The sequence below is a fragment of the Triticum urartu genome, chromosome 6A (assembly GCF_056163025.1).
Source record: "Triticum urartu cultivar PI428250 chromosome 6A, HENAU_Tu73, whole genome shotgun sequence".
In the NCBI taxonomy this organism is placed as follows: domain Eukaryota; kingdom Viridiplantae; phylum Streptophyta; class Magnoliopsida; order Poales; family Poaceae; genus Triticum; species Triticum urartu.
The window spans coordinates 452,741,554-452,753,392 of NC_141878.1; the positions used below are offsets into that span (position 1 = coordinate 452,741,554).

At 46.5% G+C, this 11,839-nt stretch overlaps 1 protein-coding gene across 13 annotated transcripts; it reads right to left on the reverse strand.

Moving 5' to 3' along the window:
- Nucleotides 1–6,621: 6,621 nt before the first annotated feature.
- Nucleotides 6,622–8,767, reverse strand: LOC125514010 (protein NUCLEAR FUSION DEFECTIVE 6, mitochondrial). 13 transcript variants are annotated; one of them, XR_007286242.2, is made up of 5 exons: nucleotides 8,537–8,767; nucleotides 8,332–8,456; nucleotides 7,542–7,567; nucleotides 7,136–7,177; nucleotides 6,622–6,914 (listed from the first exon to the last, which is right to left on the reverse strand). XR_007286242.2 is itself a non-coding variant. In XM_048679253.2 (4 exons), the coding sequence occupies exons 1-3, from the start codon at nucleotides 8,656–8,658 to the stop codon at nucleotides 7,158–7,160; spliced, it is 267 nt and encodes an 88-aa protein (XP_048535210.1). In that variant the 5' UTR covers nucleotides 8,659–8,767; the 3' UTR covers nucleotides 6,622–6,914; nucleotides 7,136–7,157. The 13 variants fall into 13 exon arrangements, 8 of the variants coding, with proteins under 8 accessions (XP_048535210.1, XP_048535211.1, XP_048535208.1 ...); XR_007286241.2 differs by having other exon boundaries at nucleotides 8,256–8,456; nucleotides 8,537–8,766; XR_007286240.2 differs by lacking the exon at nucleotides 7,542–7,567 and having other exon boundaries at nucleotides 8,256–8,456; nucleotides 8,537–8,766.
- Between the last annotated feature and the right edge of the window lie 3,072 nt (nucleotides 8,768–11,839).

Consider the following 11,839-nt stretch of genomic DNA (forward strand, 5'->3'; position numbering starts at 1 on the left):
CGGGACGGAGTAATACTTTTCAATTTCAGCTTCATATGTACCAGCACGCTCACCACTGATAGGAATATGCAACTTGTATTCCCATGAGGCCATAGGCCGATATATATATACATGTACAGGTGTGAAACATATGCAGGAAACCCCTTATACAATGGGATAAATACAAAGGGGTACATGACTTATATTATAACTCTAACACCCCCCCTCAAACTCATGGTGGATGAACAACACTGAGTTTGGAGAGATAAAAGCCATGTTGTGCTCTAGTCTGAGCCTTCGTCAGGAAATCCGCCAACTGTAACTCGGAAGGCACATACTGAAGAGCAATAACCTGATCCTGCACAGCAGCGCGCACATAGAAAGCATCAACACCAATATGCTTGGTGAGCTCATGCTTCACAGGATCGCGTGCAATGCTGATAGCACCTGTACTGTCAGATAAAAGCAGAGTCGGTGTAGTGACAGAAACACCAAAATCCTGAAGTAACCACCGTAACCAAGTCACCTCTACCGTCAAAAGAGCCATTGCTCGCAACTCAGCCTCGGCACTCGAACGGGAAACTGCAAGCTGTTTCTTCGTCTTCCAGGCAATGAGAGAACCACCAAGAAAAACACAGTAAGCAGAAAGTGAACGGCGATCGGAAGGATCACTAGCCCACGTAGCATCCGAATAGGCCTGGAGCTGTAAAGAACTGGAGCGAGGAAAGAATAGCTGGTGAGAGATCGTGCCTCGAAGATATTGAAGAACATGAAGGAGATGACTATAGTGAACCGAGGTGGGGGCAGAGACAAACTGACTCAGAATATGAACCGGATAAGACATGTCCGGACGAGTGACAGCTAAATAGACAAGACTGCCAACAAGATGACGATAACGCGTCGGGTCAGGGAGAGGATCACCATCAGTAGCACGGAGGTGAACATTGAGCTCCATAGGAGTCTCAACAACGCGCTCGTCAGTAAGAGCAGCATGAGCAAGAAGATCCTGGATATACTTTTCCTGGGATATAAAAAAGTCATCAGAGGTAGAAGAGACTTCAATCCCAAGAAAGTAGCGAAGAGGTCCAAGATCAGACATAAGAAACTGCTCACTAAGACGGGCCTTGACAAAGGCAATATACTCGGGGTCATCCCCCGTGATGATCATGTCATCAACACAAAGAAGAAGAAGAGTCCGACCACGAGGAGAAAGGTGAATAAACAATGCTGGACCATGAGCACTTGCTAAAAAACCAGCAGCAGTAATCACAGAGGCAAAGCGCTCAAACCAGGCGCGGGGGGCTTGCTTAAGGCCATAGAGAGAGCGACGAAGACGACATACCATGCCATCAGGAACAGAATACCCAGGTGGTGGCTGCATGTACACCTCCTCACGCAGCTCACCATTAAGAAAGGCATTCTTAACATCAAGCTGAGATATAGACCAGTGGCGTGCAGAGGCAACGGCAAGAAGTGTACGAACAGCGGTCATATGAGCCACAGGAGCAAAAGTCTCGTCATAATCACGACCATGCTCCTGCTGAAAACCACGAGCCACAAGACGAGCTTTGTGACGCTCAAGAGAACCATCGGAGCGAGTCTTAACCTTGTAGACCCACTTACAAGTGATCAGACGGACTCCCGGAGGAAGAAAAACAAGATCCCAGGTACCAGTGCGTTCAAGAGCAGCAATCTCCTCTGCCATCGCAAACTGTCATTCAGGATGAACAACAGCCTGACGGTAAGAAGTCGGCTCAAGAACAGCAGCACCAGCGGTGGGAAATCCAAAGCGATCAACAGGCGGACGAGGACGAGAACGCAAGCCATAAGTAGGCTGAGAGGAAGATGACGACCCATCCACAGAGGCATCGACTGGTCGTGGACGACGAGTGTAATGCTGAGGAAAAGATGGAATAATAGAAGGAGGAATCGGCAAGGTAGAATCAGGGGGTGGCGACGAAGAAGTCACCGGAGATGAAGGTGTAGAATCCGGTGACAGGCTGGGAGAGGAGACCGGGGAGGAAGTCACCGGAGATGAAGGTGGAGAACCCGGTGACATGCTAGGCGAGGAGACCGGGGAGGATGATGGCTGCAAATCAACTAGATGTGGAGAAGGAGAGAAAGTGGAACGGAGAGGTACAGTCTCGGCGGGGGTGATAGGTGAGTCAGGAAAAGTGAGGAAAGAGATATCCTGCACTGAAAAAGTCGAGGAATATGGGCGTGGGTAGAAGGGACGAGACTCTTCAAAAGTCACATCTCGAGAGATACGCATCCGACGACCAATAGGATCCCAACAACGATAGCCCTTATGCTCATCACTGTAGCCTAAGAAGACACACTCAACAGACTGAGCGGTCAGTTTGGTGCGTTCGCGAGGGGCAAGAAGAACATAGCAAACACAACCAAACGAGCGAAGCATCGAATAATCGGGAGAACGATCAAAAAGTCGCTCGAAAGGAACACCACCCTGTAGAGCAGCGGAAGGCTGTATATTGATAAGATAGGTGGATGTGGAGACAGCCTCAGCCCAAAAATGAGGCGGGAGAGAGGCAGCAATCATCAATGCACGAGCCGTCTCAAGAAGATGTCGATGCTTTCGCTCAGCCACACCATTCTGAGCATGAGCACCAGGACAAGAGAATTGAGAGAGAGTCCCGTGCTCAGCAAGAACACCACGCAACATCTTAGAGATATACTCGCCAGCGGAGTCAGCACGAAAAACACGAATGGGTGAAGAGAACTGAGTATGAACCATGGTAGCAAAACGCTTATAAATAGACAACACCTCAGAACGAGAAGTCATGAAATAAAGCCATGTGTAACGAGAGAAATCATCTATGAAAATAATATAGTATTTATGACCACCTTTCGAAGCGAAAGGGGCCGGACCCCACACATCAGAATGGACTAAATCGAAAGGACGCTTAGACACTGACTCACTATGTGAATATGGTAACTGAATCTGCTTGCCAAGACGACAACCCTGACACTCTAAAGAGACATCTCCTGAGACAGACCCCAGAAGGCCTCAACGAACTAAAGAATACAACCGAGAACCACATAGATGACCAAGTCGATGATGCCACTGCTGGAAAGAACCAGTGACGGAGGCGACAGAAGCGGAAGAACTGGCGATGGTGGTGGCAGCAGAAGGAACATGAAGCCAGTCCAACTCCCAAAGACCCTGAGAATCACGGCGGCGAGGGCCAGCCCCAACCAGAGTGTGCGTGTGACGGTCCTGGACAGAACAAGAGTCAACATCAAGGATGACGCGACAACCAGAATCCGTAAGTTGACCAGCAGAAAACAAATTCATGATAAGTCAAGGAATATGAGCAACATCAGGAACAGAATAAGAAGGAGTAGTAAGATTGCCTCTACTAGCAACAGAAAGTGGAGTACCATCAGCAGTGAAGACATGAATAGGAGAATCCAGTGATCGGAGAGAGGACAAAGTAGAAGAATGAGAAGACATATGAAAAGAAGCTCCAGAGTCCAAAACCCAGGGGGATGTACCTGACTGTGTAGAGGATGATTGCTCAGTGCGAGAAGCATCAGTCACAGAACCGGCAGTACCCGTCGAGGAAGAACCTGAAGCCGCGAGCAGACGCTTAAGTCTCAGAATATCCTGCTCAGTCAAAGCAATGGCTGAAGCTGTCGAGGTAGATGACGAAGTCCCTGAAGATGAGGATCGAGCCTTGCGCAGGTGTTTCTTCTTCGTGTAGCACTGAGACTCAAGATGACCATCATTGTTGCAATAGGCGCAATGTGGACGGGGGCGACCTGAGCCTCCAGAAGGAGTGGGCAAGAGCGGCGGAGCACTCGAGCGAGAAGGGGTCGGTGGAGCAAGTGGCGTAGGAGCACGAGTAGCGAGCACAGAGGGAACCTCCAGCAAACCAGCACCACGTAAGCGAGTCTCCTCAGCACGAATCTCAGAAAGCGCCTCCATGAGAGAAATACGGCCACGAGCAAACAACTGAGCACGCCGGAGCTCAAACTCCTTATGGAGCCGAGACAAGAACTCATAGACGCGATGAAACTCCAAATTGGCCTGGACAGCCTGGCAATAGGGGCAGGTACGACACCCAGCACTACGGAGAGAATCAAGCTGGCGCCAGATAGCAGAACTCTGTGCATAGAAGTCATCAACAATGGAGTCACCCTGCTGAAGAGCATGCTCCTGACGGATCACAGAGAGGTATAAGGCATCACCAGAGGGCTGATAGCGCTTACGAAGACGGGTCCACATCTCAAAGACAGTAGAAAGACCCAGAAATTCAAAAGCAAACTGAGGCAGAACACTAGCAGTGAGAACAGCTGCAGCACGAGCATCATCATCAAGCCACTGGGTGTAAACAGACAGAGCACCATGATATGTCTGAAGAGCCTCCTCATAAGCCAAAACCCTCTCATCATAAGCACGATCAGCAGCCTCATCAGCAACCTTAGCCGCATCCTTGGCGGCCTGATTAGCATCCGTAGGAAGAACCGATGGAGTTGGCGGAGTAGGGGCCACCGGAGGAACTGGACGTGGCGGACAGCAGACCTCGCCAGAAAGAACACCCCAAAGACGGATGCCACGCATGTGAATGCGCATGAAGCCAGTAAACTCGGTGTAGTTAGTACCATCAAAGATCACCGGACAGCGAGGGACAGCAACATAGCCCGATGCAGCAGACATTTTTTTTGTTTTTTTTTGTTTTGAGAACCAACGAGAGCACCAGCGACCTGATCGGGCCGGCGCTGGATCGGGCGTCCGCTGGAGAGGACGCTAGCGACGGGATCCGAGCGGGAGAGAGAGCAGTTGGGACCGGCTACAGGATCTTGGGCAGGACCTGGCGGCTGGATCGGTCACGAGCAGAACCAGTCGGCTGGATCGCGGGCGTCTTCGATCGGGATCGATGGCGGCTATCAGGCGGCAGCGCCCAGGCGGCGGCGCCTCACGAGACAGGCGGATGAGGGCGGGTCGAGCAGATCGATCTGGGAGTCTCGATCGGGGGTGGGAGGGAGAGTCAGCGCAGCCAAGGATGAAGGCGTCGCGACGGAGGTGGATCAACAGCACGAGTTGCGCGTGCTATAAAATTGACCTAGCTCTAATACCATGATAGGAATATGCAACTTGTATTCCCATGAGGCCATAGGCCGATATATATATATACATGTACAGGTGTGAAACATATGCAGGAAACCCCTTATACAACGGGATAAATACAAAGGGGTACATGACTTATATTATAACTCTAACAACCACCACATAACATGCATCGTTGTGGATCGTCATTGTCCCCTATGTCTGATGAGCCTCCTCATCTGCTAACCAACTTTATTCCTTCTGGTCTGCTAAAACTCACGGTACTACATATTTAGCATATCACAGTTGATTCTTTGACGTATGATTTCTTGGTTATTCATGCTCACCGAGCCGAAGGCAGCGACGACATTGAGCAGAGGAGGGGTTTTGTAACACCAGGGAAGATGGTCGGGCACGATAGGGTTAGAGAGATGGTCGGGAACAGCGACAGAACTGCTAGCAGTCGGGTGTTGGCGACATGGCAAAGGCTACACTGTAGCAGCGCCACGAGCAAGAGAGTCAACCGATTAGCATGGACAAGAGCATTTTCAACCGGATCTTCCGCTTCGCCCCATATGTTCGGGCACACAGTTCGAACATAGTATGGATAAAAAATTATCACCTAACCGAACCCTTTAAATGTAGCCCATATGTTTGGGCTGTCCAGCACTACCCATTTCTAGCCCATATGTGAGACGGATTTGAGGAGGGCATGAAGGATTTCTAGCCCACATGGACGCCAATGCACAACACACGGCACATGGCGGCCTGCCCGAGCTCAGAGGAGGAGGGCATGGAGGTTCCGCAAGGTTTGAGGTGGACGACATCCACCTCCTCTCGATGAAGGTGGTGGAGGAGCAATTCTGCCTCACCCAAGTTGAGGAGGTGAAGCACCTCTCAACGAAGGCGCATTTCGAGGCCAAGCATGGAGGCACTGCCGCCTTCGCCAAGCTCATCATGGAGAATCACGCCATCCTTGAGTCCGAGCAGGTGGCGACATCAAACCGCCACGACATCAAGCAGGAGGAGCTCTTCGCAGACAACACTGAAGGAGATGACATCGATTTGCCCCACTGTGAACGATCATGAGGCCACGACTACATCAAGGGGTCCATCAAGCTCCGACGAGGAGTAGGGTAGCATGTAGTTTGCAATATTATTTGGAGATGCTATATTATTTGGAGATGCTCTAAGAGGGCGGAGGCAGTGGATAGATGTAGAGGAAAAGGAAGAGCCGTCCGATGAGATGCAACAGTTGCTGAAATCGACTCTGGTTTTGAATAAAAAAAACAAGCAATCCAGGCGACCATCTTCAAGGTAGAGTAGAATACACAGGTTTTCATTTGGGCATTTGGCTAACCAACCTTTTCTATTGTAACAACCATTTCTTCACAGCAAGCCAGCAACCACAACAATTCCTGGAAGCTGCAAATTTAAACAAAATTCACAGAGCAGGAGACCATGGAAATGAAGCATTGAGACTATCTGGTGGGATGTAAGCTGATTCCAGGTTCTGAAATGACTTGTATGAATGCGGCTAGAATATCAAATAGCAGATAGGCAATACTGCATTATTAAACTCGTTTCTCATCGATCATTACCATATAAATGGCATTCAGAACTGTTGTAAACAAACACAGCCATCACTCTGCAATTTGTCCTTGCATATTTATATCAAGATAAAAGATATGATCTCAAAACTTGGAAAGGCCCAGCAGAACCATGATTGTACGTGTCACAAATAAATTACTCCGTACCAAAAGAAGTTCATTTAGTTCACTACTCTACAAATTCTATCAGACTGATTGCACGACACGAGCAGGTCTTCCCGCGTTTTATCACCTTGGAGCAGAGAGACCCATCTCTATATAAAACAAACAAATAAAGTATACATCAGGAGATTGAACATCGCAACAGCACCTTTATTCTTTAAATTTATAAGCATGGAAGCATACAGCGTTGAAGTGTTCCTGATACTAGAAATAATAATGTTACAAGGAATTGACTGTCTAAGACATAACACTACGGCTAAGACAGATGTCGAGCAATATGTTTGGAGCATATCCACAATAGCCAAGCGCCCACCTTAAGACATTGTGTAAATGTTTCACGTATCATCATTTTCATCTGAGAAAAGAAGAATGGTAATGTTGTAAACTACACTGCCAGGCGGATTCATACAACTCACTTTGTTAAATAGAATTTCAAGAGAAAATGTAACCATCTTACAAGGCAAAGAGAGAAGCATATAGGAAAGTTGCACAAATAATATTGCATATATTTTTCCCAAACAGGTAGGCTTAGCAAAATCACAACCACTGCATAAAACATAGGGAAATGGCGTATTTTATCCATCAAACTGTTCTTCAAGAAAGGCGGCTAATAATTATATGTAAATAATATAAATCTAGTCTTCAGGTACAAATTTGACATGTTTAGGCACTCATTCTTGATGATTGCGAAGCAAAACAGCAAGCTTCCAGTAAAATACCTTTCAAGAACTAGCAACTCATGTGCCTGCAGAAACCAAATGTCTCACTCAATTGACCTCAATACAAAAATCTATGAAAGAATATTGTTGAACAAATGAATCTGCAATCGTTATTGTCTTATAGTATGAAAAAAATGTTTTCTCTCTTCGACTGTAGGTAAAGGAGGTATAGTATGGAGTGCTGATCAGCTAGAGAGACCCAAAGGTAGCACTGACATGTGCAACCTAAGAATTAAAGTGATTTGTTGTTCCTACCCAAACATAAACACAATATTGAGGTAGTCATGTCACTACGCACAGTGATGTCACCGTGGAACAGCACTAGCATACTATTAGGCCAAAACGGTGCTACATACGACATTATTTTGGTAAGAATTAGAGGAATTTAGAGTTTATGAACATGGACATCTCTAATTCTCCATTTTCATTAGTCGAACCATCTACAGCGAGCTGAATAATTTCCTTTTGGAATAGAAATGATAGCAAACAAACACCAAATGGAACTTCTTAGAACACTGGCATTTCGGTGATACGACAACGACCACACACATCTGGACAAAAACTACACAGAATCATCGACAGGGAAGTGACCAAAGGGTGACACAGAGCAAACAAGCAGCATCAGATTCTTCACCATGCTGAGCAAGCAACTGAACTAATGGCGCGCAAGATTAAAGTAAGGTATAAGTATGCACGGGCGGGCGCAGTTCTCACCCAAACCGAAAAGACAGACAACAGCTTCATCGATGGTACGATTGTTAAAGTCCGGGATAGGTGCGACAGAGGATACCCTGAGAGAGAGCGGAGGAGCTCCGGGACGCCGTGCTCAGCCGCGAAGTCAGCCTCGCCGCGGCCACCGCGCTGTGCAGCGGCAGCAGCGACATTCCCGCGCAGCACCCCAGCTCCAGCGGCACCCTGCACGCCACAGACCATTCCGCGTCACAGATCCGGCACCCACATGGATAAGGCTATCAACTGCGTCACCGTTTGTTTACCTGGAGATTAGCGGGGCGCGGCGGGCGGCGGAGCGGCCGACGGAGGGCATGGAGCGGGAGGCCGCCGAGCGGCATGCCGCGGTGGCGGCGCGGGCGGCGGCGCGGAAGCAGGTCGAGGCCATCTCTGAGGGTTTGGCGAAGGCAAGGGAGATGGGAAAGGGAGAGGCGGGTGGGCGAGGACCGAGGAGAGTAGAAGCGTTTAGGGCTCGGCGTCAGGAATGCGGCGGCGGCACGGGCTGGGAAGGAAGGACACATTTCCAGGTCCATGTTGGGCCGGACGCCCAACAATAGCGGATCCTGTTCGGCAGGCCGCCAAATGTGCCACACCGAAAAAACAGGCTGCATTTCTTGGGCAAAAAGGATTGGAGGCGGAACTAAAAACAGAATAGTTAACCACATGAAACATGTGGTAAGCAATCCAAACAATAAAAAAAAACAGAATAGTTCGTTCGGTTACAAAAATAAAAAAAAACATATTTTGTGTCAACGTTATTTTGACGATTTCGTGTTTGGTGTCAAAACCAATTTGATGATTTCATATTCACTACTAACGATTTGTGGGCTTGGCAAATTCAACGTCTATCACCTTGAAAAAAAAACATACAAACCATCATCGACAGGTGCATGATACAACAGGGTGTAAGGGCTGTACAGAATATTTTGCCCCTAAAACCTAGGGTTTCTCCCGGGCGGTGGTGACACCGTTGGAACTCATATTTTACCGACGTTCGGGGCGGGCCTTTCCCTCGTCGATATTGGGATAACGTCCTTTGGCTCTATCGCGCGAGGGCATGCCTAATCCTTCACATCCTGGAGGAGGAAGGTAGTGGTGGCGACGACGGCGGAAACGGGTGGGTCAGGATGGATCCGAAACCGAGGGAAAGTTGATGATCTACTTTGAAGACTCGAGATAATTGAAGGAAGATGATGTTGTTGATCTTTTGGGTCGGGACAGAGAGCCTCCACGGGAGACATGTTGGGCGGTGTTGATAAGGGTATGCGTGAAAGTCCCCTCTAGTCATATGGCTTTCTTCACGGCCATGCAGGTGGCATGGGGTTGTGCGCAAGAGGTGAAGTTTTGAGCTTTGAATGATTACTTGTTCACAGTGGAGTTCGAGTGCTTTGGAGACTGGAACACGACAATGTATGGAGGCCCGTGGCTCTTTAGGCACCATGTAGTGGTAAATGAAGAATACAATTGACTGGTAAATATAGAAATATGTCTCTAGACTCCATCAAAGTCTGGATGAGGATCATTGAATTGTCAAACTTGGTACGCAATAATTCCGTGTCTAAGGTAATGGCTTCAAAGATGGGAGAAGTGCTAGAAGTAGAGATGGGTCTGGATGGTGTGGAATACATCAAGTTTGTGCAGAGTTAGGGTGAAGATCAAGCTTGATAAGCCCCTTGCTACATTTTTGTCAGGGAATGTGGCACCTTGTAAGCCTAGTCAGATATTGCAAGTGTGGTATGAAAGGATGCCCCGGTTCTGTGCAAACCATGGTACAATGGGACATATTGCTAATCAATGTGGAGAACGGTTGCATGACCCCTCCAAGTTTCTCATGGCCTAAGGACAAAAGTAGACGTTAACACTTTATACAAAAATGTCGACAACATATTGATGATGTGATCTCGCAATATTTCATAAGTTAGGTCTTTTCAATACCATTGTTACCCTAAGAATATGTTCTGGTCATTGTTGGCATCCTTATTACCATAACAATGCTCATGGTTAGGAAAACAAAGCGTCAACAATACATGAGCTAGTACAAAGGCATGACTAGGGATATGTTTGGTGTTTATCTTTTCACACATGCAGATAGATTTGTTGCCTCCTAATCTCACATTCCTTCAAGAACCACTGCATGTGTTTATCTTTATGATTGATTTTATGGCATATTTCCAATATTCATCTTGACCACCACACACTCAAGCTCTCCTTTTGTTCTTGCAATATTTTATTACCAGCCCCTAACATTTTTTTGGTATCTGTTAAGTACTTTAGCTACCTTCTTCAATCCTATCCTACAAAGTACCTTAGTTACTGCCCTTGCAACCTCTCTTAGTTTTAGAGAACCTATCTTATTTTATAACGTTCATGACTTTTCAAAAAAGGGACTCACGAATTTAAAAAAGTTTTCATGGATTTTGAAAAAAAATCTTGAGTTTGAAAATTCCATGGATTGGGAAAAAATTGTGAAGTTAAAGAGTTCACCGATTTGAAAAAGGTCATGAATTAGAAAAAAGTTCATGTATTTTTTGAAAAAAAATCACGGATTCCAAAAAGTTTATGAATTTGAAAAAGTTCACGAATTTGATTTTCACCAGTTTGAAAAAACATCAACGGATTTTATAAAATGTTCATGATTTTTTAAAGGTTCACGCATTTAAAAATATATTCATAAATTTAATACAGGTTCACAAAATTAAAATCCAGAAGTTAAAGAGTTCAGGTATTTGAAAAAATTCCACAAATAATTAAAGACGAAAAACTGAAAAGGAAAAGAGAAAACCCAGAAAAATAAAAAAATGGTAGAAAACCACAGTGAAAAAACATAGAAAACAAAAAATAGATCTAAAAGCATCTAGTAGCTAAACGTGAGCTAGCAGACGAGATACATGGGACGGCTCAATATGGGAGCGTGTGAGCACTTCGTACGATCAACGATGGAAATGACGTCTTAGGGATTTTCTAAATAAAAAAAATGATGTCTTAGGGACTCCTATAGGCCGCGCATTGCGTCCGATTTGCGCGATTTGCGCGCGTCGCAAAGCATCTTTTTTTTTAGACAAGCGTCGCAAAGCATCTAGTAGCTTCCCAAAACTACTGGAGCAGGGGATATATGGGCCGGCCCAATTTAACGAAGGAAACGCCGTCTTAGGGACTTTCTAAAAAAACAACGTGTTAGGGGCTCCTATACGTCGCGCATTGCAACTAGGCTGGCCCATTGTCACGAGGAAACAGTGAAAAAATCACCCAAAAAATGAATGCGCCCATGCGAGGGATCAAACCCAACACTAGGAATGTATCGGATGCACCCACACTTGTGGTGCTACAGGTGCACCGGATGCTGTATAACATTTTCAAAAATCCGAAAGAAAATCTAGCACATTGACACAACATTGTTTGAGATTCAAATGACAAATTTGACATCATTGCGATAATGGGCTAAATCTAGAGCCCAACATATGTTATGTACTATTCAGTAGTGAATTTGCCATTTTTGTTTTCTGAGCTATGTTTCGAATTTTGACCCGAAATTTCGTGACAACATAAATTAATGTTGTCTGAATGTGCTA